General features: G+C 40.5%; 1 protein-coding gene across 1 annotated transcript in view; it reads right to left on the bottom strand.

Annotated features, from left to right (window-relative positions):
* prkd3 (protein kinase D3) overlaps positions 1-25,329 on the bottom strand; it is a 410,491-nt gene that overhangs the window by 109,955 nt on the left and 275,207 nt on the right. Inside the window, exons 6-10 of the mRNA XM_041182404.1 lie at positions 24,201-24,251; positions 21,583-21,772; positions 20,889-20,966; positions 6,820-7,003; positions 5,368-5,491 (exon numbers count right to left, since the gene is read on the bottom strand). Coding sequence (XP_041038338.1) covers positions 5,368-5,491; positions 6,820-7,003; positions 20,889-20,966; positions 21,583-21,772; positions 24,201-24,251 — 627 coding nt within the window. The remainder of the gene's footprint in view (positions 1-5,367; positions 5,492-6,819; positions 7,004-20,888; positions 20,967-21,582; positions 21,773-24,200; positions 24,252-25,329) is intronic.

Here is a 25,329-nt window from a genome sequence, read left to right as displayed (position 1 = left end):
AAAGCACTGGACTAAATAGAATCTGGAGAGGAAAAATCTTAAATCAGGGCTTCCGTGGAAAATAGGCTGAGGTGAGCATGGTTAGCAAGCTGGGATAAGGCAGCCTCAGTGATGGAGATGGCACAGGTCAGGAACTCAGTTCACAAAACAGAATGCCAAGATTGTAAAGACTCAAATAAAGCAGATTAAGAAGAGTCACAATGGAGGGCTTTTAAAATGCTGGAGGCAATGTATAATGAAGATTGAAACAGGTTATCTGACTGGAATGGTGAACACAGAACAAGAACACCAAGTACAAAAATAACAAGTCTCAAGCCAAACAACAGATTCAAACTGATCTTTTACCATTTACCTCTCTGAACTGTAGATACTTGACACCATTTTAAAAAATACATTCAAAATGTATTCTTTCATGGGATGTGGCTGTTGCATCCCCAATTGCTCTCGAACTGAGTGGCCTGCTCAGCCATTTCAGAGAGCAGTTAAGAGACATTGTTGTGGGGCTGGAGTCAAACGTAGACCAGGCCAGGGAAGGACAGCAGATTTCCTTCCTGGATTTTTACGACAATTGATAATAGTTTCATGGTCACCATTTCTGAGATCAGCTTTCAATTCCAGATTTTATTAACTGAACTGTTACTGTGGTGGGATTTGAACAGAGCATTAGCCTGGGCCTAGGGATTACTAGTCCAGTGACATTACCACTATCTCCTCCAACATCTCCTCCATTAATGACATCAGGAAAAAGAACTGGATAAATATTTAGTTGCGAGGTGGATTGAGATTCAAGATTAAGCACCAAAGATAACTCAATGCCAAGAAATATGATATGAGCTGTTGCATTATGCAAGCAATGTGTCAAGGAAGGCAGTTGGTCAAGATTAATAATAAAGGATGTAGTTTTACACGGAAGTTCTGAAAATCTTTTCATTTTGTTACACGCTCCAGGGACTGATAACTTTTTAAAAGAGACAAATTTCCTAACCACCGATAGAAATAAACAAAGGACAAGATTTTTTTGTTTTAAGACTTTTACTGTAACAAACTCAAATCAACATAAATAAAACATTACAGGCAACTAATACATCGAACTAAAGAAGAGTTACTTTTGCGTGAACTAACTAATGCAATCCTTTCACTGTGCACTGTATGTCCGGTGGATACATAGCTTTACAAGACTCAGTTCCCAAGATACTCCCAGTTTTCCAGTAGACTCACTTCTCCCTGCCACACCCGGTTGAATCTTTTCAGTGTCCTTTGAAACTTGTCCTATTCTGTCTGAGTAAACCGACTTCCATCAGCAGGGCCCACTTCGGCGACTCCTTGATCCTTAAATCTCCAAAAGTCCCGTCTGTTTCGTCTTTGTTTCAAACAGAGAATCAGCTCTCACAGCATCCTGCTTGGCAGCTATCACAAATAGCTTTTCCCTGTTCTTCATAACAGCTGTATTGTCTCTGTTTCTCAATATCTCTGTATTCAAAAAGCAGCTGTCCCTTTTCTGTGAAATGGCCCCAGATCTTCTGTAAACTGGTTGGCCAGGTCTTCTGAACCCAGCTTCTAATAAAATGCACAGCACAGTATCCCTTATTCCATTGCAGTTCTGTTGTGTTGCTGGGAGTGGGGTGGGGGGGAAGGCAAGTCACAGCTCCTTTTTATAACGCCAGCTGCCATTAGCCAAGTTTAAATGCCCAGTGTGTTAGTGAATGGGTGAGTGGATGAATTAATGAATGGGCAAGCGGGTGGGGTGGCAGGCAGGTGGATGGGTAGGTGGGTCAGGCCAGGAGGGATAATCAGGTCCAGAGGGGTCAGGGACTAGTCAAGGTCGGGGGTGGAGGTTGGGGGTGGGGGGGTGTGTGTGTGTGTGTGTGTGTGTGCACGCGGGGAGTCTGCAATTAGTGTCATCAGGAGGGGTAGTCAGGTCAATCGGGGGGAAGACAAGGGTCAAGGGACAGTGGATTGTCAGGAGTTTTGGGAGGGTCAGTGTGAGTAATGGGGGGCGTGGAGGAGCAGTCAGTTCTGTAGTTACCTAGGAGATAGACTAGAATCTTCTGTGTAACATTTCTTGGGTAATCATTCAAGGTAAGAATTGTGGAACCGTCTAAAGTCTCTGACTCTAACTCATGGTCGGAGTCTTTTGCAGAGGGTCCCAGGGAGCAGGCGAATTGCCCATGGGGAGTTCAAACTTCCTGGGTAAGTTCCACGGAGGTCAGCACATCTGGACTTCCGTGGGTTCATAAGTGCATCTTGGGTTGTACGTACGGTCTCCATAGACCTGGAGGGCGAAGACTTGGGTCAAGGTGTGAAAACAGTCACTTGATTTTCAACTGATTTTGGTTGGGGTTTCTTTTCCATTACAGCCAGATCACATGGGTCTGTCTCTGTGCAGAGATTTAGTATGGGCACCATCCACCCTATCTGGAACATTCTGTTTCACCTCAAGTTAAAGGTCACATTTCAAAACATAACTGTCTTGTAAAGTTTCGCATTCATAATAATTTACTTTTGGGAGATGGAAAAAATCCTCAGAGTGTCTCAATTTAAGATTAAATGCATTATGAAGAAGCAGACAGATGGACCAAATGACTTTTTCTCCTTTTGAATTTGATGTTTTTATGTATTCATGTCTGCTTTGGATAAATGAAAGTTCTTGTTATTGCTCAAACGTATTGCTGTACAAACTCAATGAATTGTGCCACTGAGCAAGGAAGAAACAAAAAAAACCATAACACTTTGCCACTGATGGAGTGGACAAGTCAAAGGGCAAATCAACACTTCTCTGTTAGCATCGGGGCACGTCATCACATTGTGCACTGAGTACTGGGATGCAAGTTCAATCCTGTTATTTTCCTTTGCCTCATTCCTAGTTTCAGATCGCAGACATTTCTTCAGAGGCATGTAGCAAGTGGAGATTAGGAAATTTAACAGCTAGAAAAAGCAATAAGTCTGAAGGTACATCAAATCTGGCTTTTCAATCTCTTGCTGCTTTTTGATGAGTTATATTGACTGAAGTCTGTAATCAATGTAAAAAGCCCTTGTAAGAACTGTTAAGTAGAGAAATAAAGTCCAATGGCTACTGTACCAGAAACAATGTTTGAAGAAAAGCCCTTCTGTTCACTGATTTAAGATCATCACAAAAAACATAAAGCAAGTCAGAGGATGGCATACAGCATTTATCCTTATGTGAGTAAGCTATTACTGCTGTCTTTCCCGACTTCGCAATGATGGGAATGGGCAATCAAAATATCCCAACTTTCATTTATTGATGGTTTTCTTTTCACAGCCACCTGATTATGAAACTTGCCAATATTGCTATTAATGGCTTTTACCTTTACTATTCAATAAGAAGTTAGAGAAGCTTGTGGAAGAGAAGGTATCCCATAATTCATAGCACAAGTGAAAGGAATCTATAACAAGCATGTGATATAAAATTTCTGGTGTTGAGGAACAGAAAAGGCAGGCTTCTGGATGCAAAATTCAATATCAAGCCCTTACAAACAAGAGTGAAGGTTTTCTTGTCAAATGAGATTATCCAGGATAGCTGATGGTATGGTGAGATTTTGCAAATGAAGGAGTGCAAAACAAAGTGGCAACGGCCAAAAAAAAAAGACCCTCTGTGAGGTCAGAAAACCATGATGATTCAAAGGCTGATTATCACCAGCATGTTTTATTTGACCAAAGTAATTGATGGAACAAAACTGCCAAACTGATAAAGCCCAACTTTGGTTTAAATTTGCATTTTTGGGAAGGTGCAACATGAAGAATTGCTTATGTTCATTGAGGTGAGGGATGTCAGAGCTTGTAATGGAACAAGTTTGGCAACCCAATATCGACATCAAGCGCTCAAGTCAGATAAAAATGCAGATATATGCAGAATAAAGCTATTTCTCTCTACCACAATAAAATATCTTAAAATCAATCATAAAAACATCTTTTTGCACCAGTGTGACATTTCTATTTCCCAGCTGTCTTGACAGCCTCTGAGCAAGAATTCTAATTCAGGGCCAAAACTTCTCTCGGCACAAGTTTTAGCATAAAAGTAAGAACTAATGGAATAAAATGAAACTAAATTTTTTCAGTAGTATTATCAAGGATAGGAATTTGAATGCCTCAGCGTCCAGTTGTGCTGAACTTTAAGTAGTTGTGCTCTAGAAAACTCATCTCGATTAAGAACTGGATTGAAGGTTTGCAAAATCAATCTTATTTGATGCAGATCGCTACAGCCAACAGGATGTTCACCTTAAGTCAGGCTAAGATAAGAACTCTGGCCCAGAGGTGTGAATGTTTGTACTTCTCCACCCCTCATTCACTCAGTTTTGAAGTTATCTAAAAATAAGTCTTGCAGGACAGAAAATCATATTAGCCAGAAACTATTGATGATATTAGACATCAAACATTTAAGTGCACTTTTATGGCACTCACTCTGTTCTCTTTTACAAGAAGTTAAGATAACAAACAAGACAATATCATATGATTTTATTAAATGTGCATCAATATAGACAATGGTAATTTCTAGCCCATTATCAACAGGTTGGCAGTGCCCTCCAAACCACTAACTTGAGAGCAAAGACCCAGGAATTATTTGTTTTTTATTAAATGTTTTTAAAATGTTTGAAATGGCTTTCTTCAGATCCAGGAGATAGTTTCTTATAAGAAAGAACAGAGCATTCTTTTTGTATTTATTCTGGATGTTAGGGCTAGGAAATGGGACTCTTCCCCTTTCAGGCACAAAGCTCAGCATTAAGCAATTTCCGGTCAGACTTTATACAGACAAACATGGAGCAAAGCTCCATCTACTGTGCCCCAATTCCAATCAGCCCCTAATGTGACACATTTTCCATTTCCTACACCAGCCATCTTGTGGCTTTTCCAAATGACATTATCAATTAGTGCTGGATTACAGATAATTTTTGTACTGTAGGTTATGGACTGGGTTCATATTGCACAAAATCATTTCGTACCAAAACCTATCAGAAAACTTTCATTCCCATTCATCTGTGCTAGTTTTAAACCAGCTACCAAAGGTGCAAGGCTAATATCTAAGGCACTTGGTAACAATTACCATGTTAAATGTTTTGGAACATATTTCCCCAATTTATATTACGATCATCCGCCAGCTGCATCTTCAATTAGGTCGCAATGAGCAAGCAGCATTCTTATTTTCCACATATAGCGCTTACATCCAACATTTTCTCAGTTCACAAGCTGTAACACATCATAACCTTTGGACCTGGCTAAACACCTGTGTTCATAATAGTAAAAGTAATCAAATATTTACATTTACTTTTACAATCAAGTAGGTGATCTCTCCTGATATCCCAATTCCAGTAGCTCTGCAAATATAAATAGTTTCAAAAGAAATGTACTTACTAGATTGTCTTTGCTGGTGTAGTGGACCATCCAACCTTCTCTCACCATTGTGCTGCTCTTCCTTTTTGTGTGCTTGACAGACTGTACTACTCTCATGAGAGGAATATTGTTGCTTGTTGAAGGACTAGAACAAAATGTTCCAAGTTACTGAACAAGGAATAATTATACAGAATTGAGATGGTGAATTGTGAATACAATGGTCTAGCATAATGTATTTTTCATGTTTTTCAAAACTTAACACAAGATTTATTTTCACCCAATCCCATATTAAACAGAACAGTACCTAAAGAAAGCACACTTAAACAAGAACAGCATCAGCCAGGTATCAATCATACAACTTGGAAAAGGAACAATGGCCACTGAATGTGTATAAAACATTTTATTATACATTTGTAAATTTATGTGGTGATCAAGGAGACTCTCATGAACCAGCAAGGTGGCAGATCTTTAAAATGCTGAAAAGCATTGTAATCTGGATATATCCATACAGTTGAAATTCAACTGTATCTGCAGAATTAAAGGATAGAAGTATAAAATCTAGAAGGCCTAAGTGCAATTAAAGCTTTTTTTTCATCCTATATTGTAAAGTTGTGGAAGACTTTTGTCAAAAGCATTTAATGGCATTTTGATGGAACTCCTTAAAAATAATCAGATAAATATCTGGTCAGGAGTGGGATTGAAGATTGGAAGAGTAACATGTAGATAGAAATGATCAAATATTCTGCAGAGAATGAAGGAGAAGAGGTGGAACCGTCACTCCTGAAGAATACACTGGCCAGTGTAGCACAAGATATGCTGACATTGAAATGCTTGGATACCTTAGGAAGGGTCAGAGAGACAGTTCTTAAGAGGGCTTAGTCTTCTTGGAAGTTTTGCCTGAAGTTATGTAGTTCCTTTAGAAGTTTAAATAAACTAAGTAGAGTTCATGACAGGATGAATTGTATTGTTTGTGAAACATTCAGGCCTGATGGATTGAACAGCCCCATCTTGTTCTATACTTTTACTACATTTTTTACATTTTCACAAAATTCCCCCTAACCCTCCACACAGTAGATCTGGGTTATTGCCTCACTGATCCATTGATCCTCAAACATGGTTTCCTTACCACTGAAAGGGAAGCTCCTCAATAACCACAGAAAATCTTTGTATGATTGCAATTATACATTGAATAAATTGGTTTCAGTTACAGGTAAGCACTATAACCGCCTTGGAATATTACGGCTGACTCATGCTTCATAAGTATATCCAAAAGCTGCATGTCAATTAGAACAATTTGTTAATATACAGCATCACATTTGCTTCCAAGATACAAGATTCTAACCATGATCTAACTATACAGTAAACACAGCATCAGAGTCCGAAATACAACAAAAAATCCACTGACCATTGTCAAACATAAGAGGTTTTGTTTCTCACTTTGATGGTTACTGTAGGATATAATGAAAGGACTACCTGATTGTTCTGACAGGTTCTTCATCTTTGTCACCATCCAGATCAGATGAGTCCATAAAGTATAACTTTTCTTCGGACGTAGATGGCTCTTCAGTGTCATCCAACATTCTGCTGCCATCACTGTTCATGTCACTGCTATCTACCTCCATGGGCATATCCGAATCAGGTCCTGGGCTGGCTGGTTCTGCAAATAGTAATTATATTAAAACTGCTATATAATTTTCTAGTGTTTGGATTGGATACCTGTGATAATAATTCACCATATAATGTACTGGAACTTGCTTATCCAGTGAGTTCATGAACCATGAAGGCCAAAAAGGGCGTCAATTCACTTCCTAGTCTTTGGCATATTATCAAATCTCATGGAGGAAGGTGGAGTGGTTGGTACAATTAACTTCAGCACCCTGTTAAGGAGGGCAAAATTAGCTAAGACTTGCACTCCTGATTGCTATTCAGAAACTCTTGCTTAAGGTGAGATGAAACAGGATCAGGCATGGCAGTGATGCCTCCTGTAATTGAAAGACTTGCCAACACTAATCTTTGAGGCTTGTAAGTGAATAATGACAGTTGGTTCATTTTCCAAAGGAATATCCAAAAGTGAATGCATTGTGTACAAACTGTAATGATTTAAGATACAGCATCTGATTTGCTTCCAAGATACTGGATTCTAACTATGATCTATCAAACTATACAGTAAACACCGCAAAGTCTTAAGTACAAAAGAAAGCCCAATGAATTATGTCAAACAAAAACAGTTTTCTTTGGAACCAAACCCCAGCTAGGTGTAAACACCTTCAGGAGAAAGGGGATGGGCAGAAAAATTAGTGAGGATATGGGGAGAAAATTATATGCCTAACAGTACATCAGTGAAACATGTATCCACTTTGCATAATTTATTCAAAAATCTGAATTGACAGAAGTGTTTGAAAATTAAAATCAGCGAAACTCCAAGCGCAAAGATACCCTAATTGTGCAAACAGGAAGAGTTCTCATCCAGTATATTTTTTCCAATTAATTTCAAAAGTCACCAAATATAATTTACTACACAGTTTTACAACACAAAAACAGATCTATGCAACTGTTTATGTTCCACAACAAGCCTTCTTCACACCCTATTTCAACCCACCCTGTCAACATATCCGTATATTTATTTCACCGAGTTAGTAACTTCCTCTTAAATGCCCCAATGCTAGAGCCTCAACCACTCCATTTGGTAGTAAGATTCATATTCTCACCACTTTTTAAGTATTGCAGTTTCTCATTTTTCACAGTCTGAGATTAAGCCAGCCTGTTCGCAACCTTGGTGTCACACTGGATCCTGAAATGAGTATCTGACCTCATTCATGCCATCACTAAGACTGCCTATTTCCAGATCTAGCAATTTTATGGCCCCTCGTTTTTAACTTCCCCACAAATTGAAATATTGTCTCTGCGCCAGCCCTATCAAACCCTTTCTTGATTTTGAAGACCTTTATCAGGCCAGCTCTCAGTCTTCTGTTTTCTAGAAAATTGGGCCTAAGCCTGTTCAGTTCCAGAGATTGTAGCATCTCAGTTCTAGTATTTTCAAAAAACAAAGAAAAGTACAGCACAGGAACAGGCCCTTCGGCCCTCCAAGCCTGCGCCAATCATATTGCCTATCAAACTAAAACATTTGGCACTTCCGGGGTCCGTATCCCTCTATTCCCATCTATTCATGTATTTGTCAAGCTGCCTCTTAAACACCACTATCATACCTGCTTCCACCACCTCCTCTGGCAGTGAATTCCATTCACTCACTTCCCTCCGGGTAAAAAACTTGCCCTGCACATCTCCTCTAAGGTTTTCTCCTCTCACCTTAAATCTATGTCCCCTAGTAATTGACTCTTCCACCCTGGAAAAAAGCTTCTGACTATCTACACTGTCCATGCCACTCACAATTTTGTAAACTTCTATCAAGTCGCCCCTCAATCTCCATAGCTCTAGTGAGAACAATCTGAGTTTCTCCAACCTCTCCTCATGCTAATAATCTCCGGACAAGGCAGCATCCTGGTAAAGCTCCTCTGCACCCTCTCCAACGCCTCCATATCCTTCTGGTAATGTGGCGACCAGAACTGCATGCAATAACCAAGGTTCTGTACAGCTGCAGCATGGCTTCCCAGCTTTTAAACTCAATACCCCTGCCGATGAAGGCAAGCATGCCATATGCCTTCCTGACTACCTTATCCATCTGCGTTGCCACTTTCAGTGACCTGTAGACCTGTCCACCCAGATCCCTCTGCCCGTCGATGCACTTAAGGGTTCTGCCATTTACTGTATAGTTCCTACCTGTATTAGACCTTCCAAAATGCAGTACTTCGCATTTGTCCGGATTAAACTCCATCTGCCATTTCTCCGCCCATTTCTCCAACCGATCTATATCCCGTTGTATCCTTTGACAATCATCTTCACTATCTGCAACTCCTCCAACCTTAGTGTCATCTGCAAACTTATTAATTAGCCCAGTTATATTTTTCTCCAAATCATTTACGTATACTACAAACAGCAAAGGTCCCAGCACTGATCCCTGCGGAACACCACTAGTCACAGCTCTCCATTCAGAAAAGCACCTTTCCACTGCTAGCCTCTGTCTTCTATGACCAATCCAATTCTGTATCCATCTTGCCAGCTCATCTCTGATCCCGTGCGACTTTACCTTCTGTACCAGCCTGCCATGAGGGACCTTGTCAAAGGCCTTACTGAAATCTATGTAGATAACATCCGCTGCCCTTCCATCGTTGATCATCTTTGTCACTTCCTCGAAAAACTCCATCGTTAGTGAGATATGACCTCCCCTTCACAAAACCATGCTGCCTCTCACCAATACACCCATTTGCTTCCAAATGGTAGTAAATCCTGTCACGAAGAATCTTCTCCAATAATTTCCCTACCACTGATATAAGCCTCACTGGCCTGTAATTTCCCTGCTACCCTTCTTAAACAATGAAACAACATTGGCCATTCTCCAGTCCTCTGGGACCTCACCAGTAGCCAGTGAGGATACAAAGATTTCTGTCAAGGCCCCAGCATTGTGCTCCTCCATTGCCTCCCTCAGTACTCTGGGGTAGAACCCATCTGGCCCTGGGGACTTATCCACCTGAATACTCTTCAAGATGCCTAACACCTCCTCTTTTTTGATGTCAACATGATCCAGGCTATCTACACACTCTACCCTAGACAAATCAACCACTAAGTCCTCTGGTGAATACTGATGAGAAGTACTTATTTAGTAACTCTCCCATTTCTTCTGGCTCCACACACAGATTCCTACCTCTGTCCCTGAGTCGGCCTACCCTTTCCCTGGCTACCTTGCAAATCTTTTTGCATTTTCTCCAACGCTTCAATATCTTCCTTGAAATACAGAGACCAGCTGTGTACAGCTCTCCTAAGTTTGGTCTACAGCAATAACTTGGAATTCCAGAGCTCCGGGCCTAGGCAGCTGAAGACATGTACACTGATGATGAAGATATTAAAATTGGGGAAGCTTAAGAGGCCAGAATTAGATGGGCACAGATATCTCAGAGGGTTGAGAGACTGGAGGAGATTACAGAGATAAGGAGGGATTTGTAAACAAGGTTAAGAATTTTAAAATCAAGTATTGCTTGACCAAAAGCCAGGGTAGGTTAATAAGACAGGGGTGATATGTGTTCAGGAACTGACATAAGTTGAGGTAGAGGCAGCAGAGTTTTGGATGACTTCAAGTTTTGAATGGTAGAAAGTGAGACACCAGCCAGGAACGAATTGTAATAGTCAAAGCTAGAGGTAACAAAGGCATGAACAAGGGTTTCAACTGCGATAAACTGAAATGGGGGCAAAGTCAGGCGATGTTACAGAACTGGAAATAGGCAGTCTTAGTGATGGCGCAAATGAGGTCGGAAGCTCTTTTCAGGATCAAATGAGACACCAAGGTTGCGAACAGACTGGCTTAATCTCAGACTTTTGCCATGGAGAGGAATGGAGTCTGTAGCTAAGGAATGGAGTTTGGAGCAGGGACAGAAAACAATGGCTTCAGTTTTACCAATATTTAACTGGAGGAAATTTCTGGCCATCCATTACTGGATGTCTAATAAGCAATCTGATAATTTAGCAACAAGTAATGGAGCTGCGAGGGGTGGTGGAGAGGTAGGGCTTAGTATTGTCGGTGTATGTATGAAAGGTAACACTGTACTTTTGGATGATGATATTGAAAAGAGGCAGCATGTAAATGAGAAATAGGAAGGGGCAAAGGGTAGATCCTTGGAGGCAGGGGTAACGCTGCAGGAGCGGGAATAAAAACCACTGCAGTATGATTAGATGGATAAGAATGGAACCAGGTGTAAGCACTGGACGACTGCGGGGAGGCATTAAAGGACGGTGTTGTGGTCATTCTGTCAAAGGCTGCTGACAGGTCAAGAAGGACTAGGATCTTTGTCATAGTCACATAGGAAGTCATTTGTGACTTTGGTAGGAGCTGTTTTGATACTGTGGCAGGGCTGGAAACCTGACCAGGGGGAATTCAAATATGGAGGGCAGGCAGGAAAGTGAAGGGAAGGTAGCAAAGTGAATTCAAGGACACAGTCAGACCAGCTATGATCTTACAGAATGGTGGAGCGGGCTCGAGGGGTCATGTGGCCAATTCCTGCTCCTATTTCTTATGTTTTTTTGGAGTTCTGGGAAAGGCGGATACAGATTTTCTAATCCAAGTTCCAAAAGGTTGAACATAACTTTTTTTTTTTTCAGTTCTATTCCTCTCAAAATAACCCCCAGTACTTTGTTTGCACTTTTTATGGCATTGTTGCTACTTGTAATGATTTGTTCCCCTAGATCCATTTGAGCCTCTACCCCATTTCAGTCTATAATTTTCCAAAGGTGGACTCCTTAATCCACCTACCTCAACATGTTGAAAACCACCTGCCGCTTATACATCCTTTCAGCAAGTTTGTCTTCTTGCATTTTGTCACAGTCTCTCTCAATATTAACTACATTCTCCAATTTGGTGTAATCCATAGATATTAACAATGAATTACTATCGAACAAGATAGCAAAAAACAAAGGAATCTTAGAATATTTTTGCTGTCAAACTATACAAATGTAATTTTATTTCACAAGTCCACAGCATACAATGTAAATCATTCTGCAAACGGTATGCATTGTTGCAGAAAGTAGTCATGCCGATGAATCTCAGACTATTAACTGACATCATTATTGCAAGTTTGCCTCAAGTGAACTGTTCCAGAAGCTGGTTTTTTATTAATATTATTTTTCTTTCTTTTAATTCATTCATGGGATATGGGTATCGCTGGCTAGGCCAGCATTTATTGCCCATCCCTAATCACCCTTGAGAAGGTGGTGGTGAGCTGCCTTCTTGAACTGCTGCAGTCCATGTGGTGTAGGTTCACTCATGGTGCTGTTAGGGGGGGAGCTCCAGGATTTTGACCCAATGACAGTGAAGGAACGGCGATATATTTCCAAATCACGATGGCGAGTGGCTTGGAGGGGAACATCCAGGTGGTGGTGTTCCCATCTGTCCGTTTCCCTCGTCCTTCTGGATAATAGTGGTAATGGATTTAAAAGGTGCTGTCCAAGGAGACTTAGTGAGCTCCTGCAGTGCATCTTGTAGATGGTACACATTGTGCATTGGTGGTGGAGGGAGGGAATGTTTGTATAAGGGGTGCCAATCAAGCAGGCTGCTTTGTCCTGGATGGTGTTAAGCTTCTTGAATGTTGTTGGAGCTGCACTCATCCAGGCAAGTGGAGAGGTACTCCACCACACACCTGATTTGTGCTTTGTTGATTGTGGACAGGCTTTGTAGAGTCAGGAGGCGAGTTACTCGCTGCAGGATTCCTAACCTCTGACCTGCTCTTGTAGCTACAGTATTTATCTGGCTAGTCCAGTTCAGCTTCTGGTCAATGGTAACCTCCATTATGTTGACAGTGATAGATTCAGCCATGGTAATGTCATTGAATGTCAAGGGGAGGTGGTTAGATTCTCTCTTGCTTGAGATGGTCATTGCCTGGCACTTGTGTGGCGCGAGTGTTACTTGCCACTTTAGTCCAAGCCTGGATATTATCCAGGTCTTGCTGCATTTGGACATGGATTGCTCAGTATCTGAAGGGTTATGAATGGTGCTAAACATGGTGCAATCATCAGCGAACAAACCCATTTCTGACTTTATGATGGAAGGAAGGTCACTGATGAAACAGCTGAAGATGGTTGGGCCTAAGACATTACCCTGAGGAACTCCTGCAGTGATGTCCTGGAACTGAGATGATTGACCTCCAACAACCACAAGCATCTTCCTTTGTGCTAGGTATGACTCCAACGAGAAACCGTTTTCCCCCTGATTCCCACTGACTCCAGTTTTGCTAGGGCTCCTTGATGCCACACTCAGTCAAATGGTACTTTGATGTCAGGGGCAGTCACTCTCAATTCACATCAGGAGTTGAGCTCTTTTGTCCATGTTTGAACCAAGGCTGTAATAAGGTCAGGAGCTGAGTGACCCTGACAGAGACCAAACTGAGCATCAGTGAGCTCTACAAGGTTTGCATATTCTTTTGTTCGTTCACGGGATGTGCGCATCGCTGGCTAGGTCAGCATTTATTGCCCATCCCTTATTGCTCTTGTTCAGAGAGCATTTAGAAGTCAACCACATTGTTGTGGGCCTGGAGTCACATGTAGACCAGACCAGGTAAGGACAGCAGATTTCCTTCCCTAAAGGACATTAGTGGGTTTTTACGACAATCAGCAGTGGTTTTCATGGACGTAATCAGGCTTCTAATTCCAGATTTTATTGAATTCAAATTTCATCATCTGCTGCGGAGGGATTCGAACATGGTTCCCCAGAGCATTACCCTGAGTCTCTGGAATACCAGTCCAGTGACAATACCACTATGCCATCACCTACCCAAGACAGAGTAATCTAAAGAATAATTTTTCTAATTTTTAAAGTTAATTTGACACAAGCATTGCAACAATGAAAAATAATTAAGTTTTTCGTTTTGTTGCCCACAGCGAGAAGTATTTTATACAACATATTTATTCTGTAACACTGTGTTGCAGTTATCCCACAAATATAACGAGTGATAACAACACAAAAAGCTTTCCTGAGTCAGGAAATTGAAAATTGAAAAATATTCAATCACGCATGAGTATCATCCATATTGCAGCCACTCATGTCAAATCATGATGAAACCTTCTACAAAAAATCTCTTATTTTCTAAAGCACTCTCAGCTGCTCTGTTGCATGAGAAGTACAAAAATAATTGCTAGTTGGCATTGCCTTCATTGTTATTTTATGCTCATATATACAACACCCTGCATTAAACCCATTTTATATGCTAGCATACACAATACTCAACAATCCTTTGTTTCTTTGAGCAGGCAAGGTTTACTCAAATTACTCACAGATGCAGATTTAAAGTTTCCAAACAGTTGGTTAACATTGCCGATTGAATTAATGGGTGAAGCTATTGAAAATGATGAAGCATATCATTTTTCAACTGCACGTGCATTACATTTATGAAAAGCAAAATCGCATTTTCACCACTCCTGGGGCTCCTTTAATTAGGTGCACAGTGTACTTTTCATAGTCCACGTTGTAGTACAGCATGATTATTGAGATCTTTAGGCTTTTCCTTTCTCATCTTTCATCTGGGCTGAAAAAAGCATGAAAGAGAGGGCACAAGGCTTTGGAGACACAGCAAAGCTGAAAAGAGTGCGAGGCTTTGGAGACTCAGTGAGGCTGAAAAGAGCGCAAGAATTGGAGACACAGCGAAGCTGAAAAGAGTGCAAGAATTGGAGACACAGCGAGGCTGAAAAGAGCGCAAGAATTGGAGACACAGTGAGGCTGAAAAGAGCGCATGAATTGGAGACTCAGCGAGGCAGGGCTACAGCCAGTTTGTGGGTGCAAAGCCCCTGTTTGGAAAGAAAAATCAAGATGTGACCTCACAGGGGAGCTGGTGGGGAATTGTCTGGTTAGTATTTCTTATTCATCTTACCTAAATTGGGGTATTTCAATCGATGCAAGCAGAACATAAATTGAAATAATAAGAATATAAGCACAAACAAAACTAGGCGCATTAATTTTTAAAATTAAAATAATTAATTAGCTAATTAAAATGCAATAAGGATTACAGGCAGATGATGTATTACAGCTGCAGTATGTTGGAACTCAGATGCCAGTGGCAGCCACATGTGCAGTGTGCGTTTGCAGCTTGATGCACTTAGGCTCAGAATCATCGAGTTGGAGGCCGAGCTATAGGCATTATTATGCATCAAGGAGGGGAAAGTTACATGGTCACTTTGTTCCAGAAGGCAGTTATAACCTACAGGCTAGGGTCTGATTTGGTCCATGATCAGGGACAGGAGGGTGTGACTGCGAGTGAGGTAGGTATGGGGATCCAGAAGGTAGAAGTGGAGGAGCCTCAGTCCTTACAACCATTCAACAGGCTCGAGGTTCTTGCATCTCGTACAGGTGAGAGTGGGGGCTGCAGGCTTTGTGCGAAAACTGACCATAGCGCCGTGGTACAGGAAGCCACTGAAGCAGGGACAGTAAATAGGAATGTATTGGTAGTATGGGACAGTATAGTAAGGAGGAAAGACACAGTTTCCTGTAGCAGAGGGGGAGAGTCCCGATGGCTGTGTTGCCTGCCTGATGCCAGGGTTCAGAACATCTGCTCAGGGCTGGAGGGGAGCTTGCAGTGGGAGGGGAAGGATCCAATTGTTGTGGACTACGTTGGTACCAATGACATAGACAGGACTATGAAAGAGGTTGTGTGGGGAGTGTAAGCAGCTAGAGCCTAATTAAAAAGCAGAACCTCAAAAGGTAATGATCTCTGGAGTATTACCTAAGCCACGAGTAAACTGGTGTAGGATAAATAAAATTAGGGAGTTGAACGTGTGGCTCAAAAATTGCTGTGGGAGAAATGGATTTTGATTCATGGGACATTGGTACCAGAATTGGGCAAGTGGGAGCTGTACAGTTGGGATAGTCTTCAGCTGAACTCTGCAGGAACCAGTGTTCTGGTGAGCCGTATAGACAGTCTAGAGGGCTTTAAATTAAAAGAGGGGATGGGGGAATCACGTGAGGGAAGATGTGGTAAATTAAAGGAAAAGGACAAGGCAACAGAGGGTAGCAAAAGGGTAATGACAATCAGAGCTTGGCAGGAAGGGACATTGTGTACAAACTTAATAGCGAGATAGCAGATAAGGCTCGAGCTTGCAAAAATAGTAAAAGCCGAACTATAGACTGTATCTGAATGCCTGTAACACTTGAAACAACAGATGAATTGGCAGCTCAAATAGAAATAAATATGTATGATCTGAAAGCCATTACAGAGATGTGGCTACAAAGTGACCAATGCTGGACTGGAATTCTCAGGGGTACTTGACATTTCGGAAGGACAGGAAGTTGGGAAAGGGTGGTGGGGTTGCTCAGTTAATTCAGTGTGACATTAGTACAACAGTGAGAGATGACCTTAGTTCTAAAGATCACAATTTAGAACCAGTTTAGGTAGAGACAGAAAAGAGCATAGGGAAGAAAGTCATTGGAGCTTACCAGTAACAACACTGTGGGACAGGGTATACAAGAAGAAATAATGGGGACTTGTAAGATAGGCAATTATCGTGGGTGATTTCATTCCATATAGATTGGACAAATCAGATCAGCAAATGTAGGCTGGAAGGTGAATTCATGGGGTACTTCAAGACAATTTCTTAGAGCAGCATGTTCTAGAGCCAACCTGAGGGCAGGGTATTCTAGACCTGGTCATGCGCAATGAGGCAGTATTAATTCGTGACCTCATAGTAAAGGAGCTTCCAGGTAACAGTGATCTTAAAATTAATGAATTTTGCGTTCAGTTTGAGGAGAAGTGGGCCTAAGACTAATGTTTTAAATAAGGGCAATTAAAAGGGTATGAAATTGAAGCTGGCTAAAGTGAACCAGGAAAATAGGTTAAGGAGTAGGTCAATAGAAATGCAGCGGCAAATCTTTTAGGAGATATTCATAACGCTCAGCAAAGATACATTCCAGTGAGAAAGAAAAACTCTAGAGGAATGCACCATCCGTGGCCAACTAAGGAAGTTAAAGATAGTATCAAATTGAAAAAAAGGCATAAAATTCTGCAAAGATTAATGGCAAGTCAGAAGATTGGAGAGGATAAGAATAACTAAAAGAATAATAAGGAGGGAGAAATTAGAGTACGAGAGGAAGTTAGCTAGAAATATAAAAATGTTTAGTAAGCTCCTACAGGCAATTAAAAAGGAAAAAAGTAGAGTAAGCCTTGGTCCTCTAGAGAGCGAGCCTGGGGAATGAAGGTCATGTCGGGTAGAGGGAAAGGTGGTAAGGGACTGGGCAAAGGTGGAGCCGAGCAGCACCACACAAAGTCCTTCGCGATAATATTCAGGGTATTACTAAGCCAGCCATTCGGCACCTGGCTCGCAATGGAGGCATCAAACACATCTCCGGTCTCACATACGAAGAGGTTCACAGAGTCCTGAAAGTTTTCCCTCAAAATGTTATCAGGGACTCATTCACCTACACTGAGCACGCTAAGTGCAGGACAGTAATGGCTATGGATGTGGTGTAGGCACTAAAGCGACAGGGGCAGACCCTGTATGGCTTCGGTGGTTGAAGATAGTTTCAGAAAAATAGTGATTTTTAAAAAAATAGAATATAAAGAAATGGTGGATGAAATGAACAGATATTTTGCACCAGTTTTCACTGTAGAGGATACAAACCACAACTCAGAAATAATTGTGAATTACAAGGTAAAAGGGGGGATGAACTTTAAACAATTACAATCACCAGGGAAAGGGTACTGAGAAAATTATTAGAACTAAAGATGGACAAGTCCCTTGGTCTTGATGGACCTCATTCTAGTGGCTTAAAAGAAGTGGCTGCAAAGATAGTAAATGCACTGGTTTTAATTTTCCAACATACTCGGAAAGGTCCCATCAGATTGGAAAATATCGAATGTAACTTCTCTATTCAAGAAAGGGGGAGACAGAGAGCAGGAAACTAAAGGCCAGTTGGCTTAACATCTTCATAGGGAAAATGCTGGAATCTATTATTAAGGTGGTTATGGCAGGGCACTTAGAAAATCTCAATGCAACTCGACAGAGTGAACATGGTTTCGTGAAAAGGAAATTGTTTTGGACTAATTTATTCAAGTTCTTTGAGTAAGTAATAAGTAATATGGGTAATGGGGAACATATAGATGTGCTGCTTGGATTTCTAAGAGGCATTTGATAAGGTGCCACATCAAAGGTTACTACAGGAAATAAAACTTCATGTTGTGGGAAGAAACGTACATTTCAGAGATAGAGGATTGGTTGGCTAACAGGAAGCAGAGAGTAGGGATAAATGAGTTATATCTGGGTTGGCAAACTGTAATGAGTAGAGTGCCACAGGAATCAGTGCTGGGGCAATTTACAATTTATATCAATGACTTGGACGAAAGGACCGAATGCATGGTTGCTAATTTTGCTAATGGCATTTAGAAAAGTAGAAGTAAATGTTGAGGAGGACATAAATAACCTACAAAGAGATTTAGATAGGTTAAGTAAGTGGGCTAAAAATTGGCAGATGGAGTATAATGTAGAAAATGTGAACTCATCCACTTCGGCAGGAACAATAAAAAAGCAGTCTATTATTTAAACAGCGAAAGATTGAAAAGCTCTGCAGTATGGAGATCTGGGGGTCCTGGTACATGAATCACAAAAAGTTAGCATACAGGTACACAAAGTGATTAGTTAGGTAAATGGAATGTTGATGTTTAATGCAATGAGAATGGAATATAAAAAAGTTGGGAAGTCTTGATCCAACTGTATATGGCATTAGTGAGATCACCTGGAGTACTGTGTACAGTTTTGGTCTCCTTACTTGAAAAAGGATATAATAGCATTAGACACAGTTCAGAGATGGTTCACTCGATTAATTCCTGGGATGAAGAGCTTATCAAATGAGGAAAGGTTGGACAGGTTGGGCCTGTATTGATTGGTGTTCAGAAGAGTGAGAGGTGAGGTTATTGAAACAAATAAGATCCTATGAGGATTTGAAAGGGTCGATGCTGTGTAGCTGTTTCCTCTTGTGGGAGAGATGAGAATTAGGGAACCTCTTCCTCTTTCAGGTGTCATGCCCTAAGAGGGCATTGGCAACCATGGAATTCCAATGAACGATCATGATTATGCCTGGCAAAGTAATGAAGTGGCTTGCCGTTGCCTTCTGCAGTATGAATGACTAGAAAGCTCTCCTGCTCTTACCGTCTGCCATCACAGGTATTGAAAGGATTTACAAGCTGATAATCAACCTGTTTGGCCATGTTACAAAAGTAACTTCCATGGCCATCAAGTGCTGGACTCAGAGCTTCTAGCTCAGAGGTAGGGGCGCTACCACTGCACCATAAGACCTCCCTTAGAAATAGAGGACACAATTTAAAAATAAGAGGTCTGTTAATATGGTAATCATCTTGTTAAAACCAATAGCTAGTTAAACAGGTGATGGGCATTAATTATCCCGTCTAAATAGAATAAAAAGGTACAGCTGGAACACTTTGTGTGGAAGCAACTAGGAAGTTATCTTGAAAATAAACCAGTTTTAACCAAGAGACCAGCCTGGATTAATTCTTCTACCACAACCTCTTATTGTGAGTAACAGGTCTCCCCTTTAAGGCAGATATAAGGAGAAATTTTTTTCTCTGACGTTTGTTGGTCTGTTGTATTCTCTTTCCCAGAGAGGAATGGAGGCAAGATTATTGAATAGTTTTAAGGCTGAGTTAGAAAGATTCTTGATTGGTAAGGGAGTCAAAGGGTATGGGGGGTAGGCAGGAAAGTGGATTTGAGGATATAATCAGATTAGCTATGATTTTATCAAATGGTGGAGCAGGCTTGTTGGACTGAATGGCCTACTCCTGCTCTTAATGTGTATGTTCGTATGTAACCAGTCTCCATAGCCCAACATCTCCCTATGCAAATACTCACCACCCAGACTTCTGAAAGGTTTCCAATTTCCAACTAAGGTGGCACATATTTAATAAACAATCTTGCTCCTTTCTATTTGTAGACAGAAGGTTGCAAAATGAAGTAAATTCTTTGAGAATATACTTGTACAGGGCATCTCAAGAAAATATTAAATTGTATATTGATTTTATATAAAATAACTAAAATATAAGTATTTACAGCCAGTTGGAATGTTGCTCTTCTTGTGCCAGAATGGTAGGTAGAAATGCATAAAAACGACAACACAAAAACAAGTCATTCAGCCCAACCAGTCCGTATGAGCATTTATTTTCCATGTAAACAAATTATCCCAATCATATTTACCCACCTTGTCCCCTTGCCCTATGTATCTCCACTTCTTCATCCAGCTATTCAATCAAATCTTTAATGTTGATATAAGATTCTGTCCTAATCACTAACCTTGCTGGTGAATTCAACAACCTCATGATTCTCTGTAAAGAGATTATTCCTACTCTCTGTTATAAATCTAGGTTTAATTATGTATCTATAGATCCTTCATTCTAGGCCCCTGAATTGCTTCAATATATTCTGTCATGGTTTTAACCATTTCTTTCCTATCACCCTATTGTAACCAAACAAAAATCCAAACTTTTTGGTCTTTGTATTTCCTCATACTAAACCGAATTCTGGTGAATCCTCAATATCCTTTCTACAGTACAAAGCACACTATTACACACGATACTTAGGTTTTATTAAGACCTTACCTTGACTTATGATTACCTCTTGACATTTATATTCCATACCTTGTGGTTAAAACCTGGGATTCCATGAACTTTTCTTGCAGCCTTATCAACCCCAAGCATTGCCTTTAAAATCCTGCGAACCTGTATTCCTAAATCCCTCCATATTTTGCAGCACAAAGCTTACTGATACGGGCTAGATTGCAAAGAGCTTTGCTTTTGGAAGAATCAAATTTAAGATATTTAGGACTACACAATAACAATTAACTCAACACAAATCTTAAGAAAAGCTATAGTGTTCAATCATATAAATAAATTTCTTCTACACTGGATGCCAGGATGATATGATTCAAGCCTAGTTTGCACGCATTTCCTTACCTCCATTAAATACGACTTCACCAAGACAGTCCCTGGGCACCTTGGATGCACATCGCTTGTGGCAATTAAACTTGCAGTCTGCAAAATCAGCAGGTGAACAAGTTAATTCACAAAGGATATAAATTTAACTAAAAATTATTAATTTTATTTTGATGTATTGCAGTTTGCTAGATCCTATGCAAATGCATTAGAAAAATGAAATATGAAAAATATTTTGGATCAGTAGATACAAAATTAAATTCAGAACACATAGGTATAGATGGGATACAGTAAAATTATGGGGCCCTAATAAAAACTAATTCAAAAATTTATTTTTGGCAGCTCTTCCAAATATCCAAACATTATATATGAGCTGGAGAAACAATATGATTGAAGATGTCAATCAACTGAGAAATAGCAATATAGAAGGCTTATATACTTGGATAAACAGAAAACAATAAAAGATTTTGCTTTGTAAACAAGAGCTTTAAGCACCTGGACATTACACTGCAGTATTAGCATCAAGTACTTAATGCTTTTATATGAAGTTACTTCATCTGTTATTTAATCTAAGTTCAGAATTCACATGCCAATATTGGACAGTATAATTTGTGGGCAAGTAATAAAATATTGTTACTGAATTACTTCAGTTAAGACCCATACGATGGCAATATATTACTTTAGCTACTGACAATATTACATGTAAAGCCCTTACCTCTACATTGCATTCCTTGCCGAAACAGTCCTTTTAATAATCGCTTGCAATACTGACAGATAGTGGGGCGTGTATAGGAATGTATGACAAAGGTGTGTGGTACTTTCACCCTCCCTAACACCATCTTTTCCATCCAGATTGGACGTCCACTCCATGAGGGGATTCTTTTGCTGGTTTCCTGGTGGCAACGCTGCAAAGCCAAGCACATGAAATGATTTAAGACTATGATATTAAAGTGAAACTGCTTTCATGACACAAACTGCATTTTAAACTCCAAAAGCTAAACAAATTAGTTATTAATCAGGGTTCATTAAAACACCATTATATTTGAATGAAAGTTGACTATCGTGGCTTCCAAAGTGGCACTGAGTTGGTTAGCCCAGCAATTCCCAAGAGAAAAGAAAATTAGAGGAAAATGCACCTCAGGTCACTTATACAAGTCCTAGCCAAAGCTTTCAAAGTAATAGAGCCAGAGACTTGGAAATAGTATCTGTGACATGTTTTGATTATCAGCTCTTATCACTACTTGCTTGTACCTACAACCACACCTCCCCACCAACCCCCCCCCAACCCCCCCACCCACTTCTCTCTCCAAACCCTCCCCCATCCACCTTAAACCAGCTTATATTTCACCCAGCTCTGCTGAAGGGTCATGAGGACTCGAAACGTCAACTCTTTTCTTCTCTGCCGATGCTGCCAGACCTGCTGAGTTTTTCCAGGTAATTCTGTTTTTGTTTTGGATTTCCAGCATCCACAGTTTTTTGTTTTTATCAATTAGGTTATAGGCCTGTTCTCTGAATTTCAAATGGCACAGCACGGCCCAAGGGAATAAAAATTGAGAAAATATTCAAAGTCCCATCCTGAAAAAATCCTGGCCCACAGAAAACCTCACTTTCCCCAAAAGTCTCAGCACAAAGCAATATTCTTCATTTTCTTTATAATAATTCAACAAAAATTATTTTTGTAATAACACAAGAGATACAGAACATGGCATATTACCAAAGCTGGGACATAACCAACAAATTAAGCCAATGTTCCAGGACATTATTGGTTTCCAAAAGGTCCCTTGCAACATTGGAACAGGCGACTGAGAATTCAGTAAGCTAGTTGATTCTCCATTCCAGGCATATCTAACGATACATGCGAGTTACAACGTGAAAACAAGCCATTTGGCCTAACCAGCCCATGACAATGTTTGCCCATCATATGTGCAAATCCTTCTAATCACATTAATTACCCTGTGTCCATTGAACCCCCTTTTCTTTATCCATCTATCCACTTCAATCTTGAATGTACCTTTTAGCCCATTACATTTGCATCACACATTTATACAATATGGCCATTTTAAAAAAAAAATGATGCTATCTACCAGCTTTGAATTTCTGTTGTCTACCTATGCTGTGTTGACTATGTTGCCAGAATCCAGATTTTTTTTTCTTGTGATTATGCAAGCTGCTGATCAGACTGCACCAGGAGTATGTTAACCCAGTTTTGTTACATGGTGAAGAATAAAAGTAGCCAGAGGAGAATTACAAAAAGGATTCCCAACTTAAAATAACCTCAAGATGGGTTCAAAATGCTTGATCTATTTATTTAAGAGCAGCATAGACATAGGGCTGACCTGATAATAGGGCTATAAAATTAAAGAACTGGATACTGTGCTTATTTGTCAAGTTTTCTAATTTAGCCAACTGGGGAGAATCAGAGGCGGTTTTAAACACAGTAATGGTAGGAATAGATTGGATCTTAAGCAGCACTACTCCAGAGTGTAGTGAGCTTCTGGAATACATTAGCTGACTCTTCATATACCTTTAAGAGAGAGTTGGACTGGTTCTTGAGTGAGGCAGAAATCACATTTTAAATGAAGCAAGTGTCTTTATAGATAACACGTGGTCCTTGTAATCAGCTGAACTAGTTTTGATCGCCTGAGGATGACAGACAGGAATCTAGAGTATTTTTTGCTTTTTGGTCTTGGGTTTTTCTCCATTTTTTGCTTCTCTCTTGGGAGACAACATGACTGTAATTAGGAAATGGGTGCTGAAGTTGGGGGCAGGGGGGTTGGAGAAAGAAAGCGATTGCCTACTCATGATGCTCTGACCATCACGAGCATGGGGCAGGCTTGATGGACCAACTGGTCTTTTCCTGCTCATTAATTCTGAATTTTTGTACTTGCACAAAGTGGCTAAATGTAGGTTTCACATCCACAATTCCACTCAACTTTCCCATTCCTGATGATGTGCAAATCTGAGCTACTTGCTTCCCTTCTTACCAATACAAACAACAGCATTGCTTCCATGTGGTGCACTAATGCATATGCTAAAATATCTCCCCCCAAAATTTCAGATAGTTTGTATACAAGGACACCTTGTAAACATAGAATATTACAATGCTCTCCTCAGGAACTATACAAGCTGCGTGTTGGGATAGTAAGCTATGTTAGTGTTTGGATTAGAGAGCCATAGGCAAGTTATAATAAATATAACTAGGACAGTGAACATGAATTTATTTCTTTAGAGAGAATACAAGGACTACAGTGAGAAAAAAAAGTCTTCTACCTTAAAACTGAACTCCAACAGAAAATAAATTTCTAGGCTTGCCAGCCATTCCAACACACTTACCTTGATTAAACGAATTTCATCACTTTTTGGTTGGATCCCAGGATGCAGCCCCTGTGGAGATGAACAATTTCAGATCACCATGGAAGAAATCAGTTAAAACAAACAGAAGTTTGTAGCAAATTTACATACATTTCCCCTTTTCTCTCCTTCCTCCCAAACCTCACCACCACCACCTCCCCGACTCCGCCCCCACCCCGACAAAAAGGTATGAGCAAGGCCCTGTACTGATAACTTACGAAATCACACTTGCAACCCCATGTCACAACATTTGTAAACAGAACACCAAAATGCTTAGGCTATTACTTCACCCTCAAACTCTCAAATTCTAAAATAGTAAACACATTTGCCAGAAATTGGTTTTATCCATGCAATATAAGAATCTCTCATCGAAGCTCTGCCATATGTAATTAATTGAGATGATAAACCTAGTCAAACTAAAAATACACAGCAATGTGTGGTTAAATATATTTTCCCTGACAATTTCAAAAAATAAAAGACGTGCATTTATATAGTGCTTTTCAATGACCACTGGACATCTCAGTGCCTTACAGCCAATGACATATTTTTGAAATGATGTTACTGTGGTAATGTAGAAAACATGGTTTGTTCACTGCAAACTCCTACAAATAGCAATGTAGGATGACCAGATAAGTTATTGGTGCTGGTGTGAAGTGACTGAAGCATTCTGGGAGAAGTCATCGCAGCCACCGCGACTCAGGAGGGAATCGAGGAGGACCCACTGTCAAAGAACGGAATAGCCCCAAACATTACATTGCTGTAGTGTTTCCATCCCTCCCTCCCTCCTCAAACCTAAAAAAAGAGAGGAAGAGGCAGTGCCTTCAGGAGTGCACCAGACCTGCGAGGGATACTCTTCTGAAAGTGGATTTTAAAGAAAAAGCAGCTGATTGGTGAATAATCCTGGGAGCAGACTTGGAGGGAGGAGCACCAGAGCGGTGAGTATAAATGTAGCTTACCTCGGGGATTCGTGGCCTTGTCTCCAGGGAGGAGCACCGGAGCAGTGAGTATAAATCTAGCTTACTTCGGGGATTCGCGGCCCTGTCTCCAGGGAGCAGACTCGGGGGGAGGAGCACCGGAGCGGTGAGTATAAATCTAGCTTACCTCGGGGATT

The sequence above is a fragment of the Carcharodon carcharias genome, chromosome 2 (genome assembly GCF_017639515.1).
Source record: "Carcharodon carcharias isolate sCarCar2 chromosome 2, sCarCar2.pri, whole genome shotgun sequence".
Classification (NCBI taxonomy): Eukaryota; Metazoa; Chordata; class Chondrichthyes; order Lamniformes; family Lamnidae; genus Carcharodon; species Carcharodon carcharias.
This window is presented reverse-complemented; position numbering and strand designations above follow the sequence as displayed.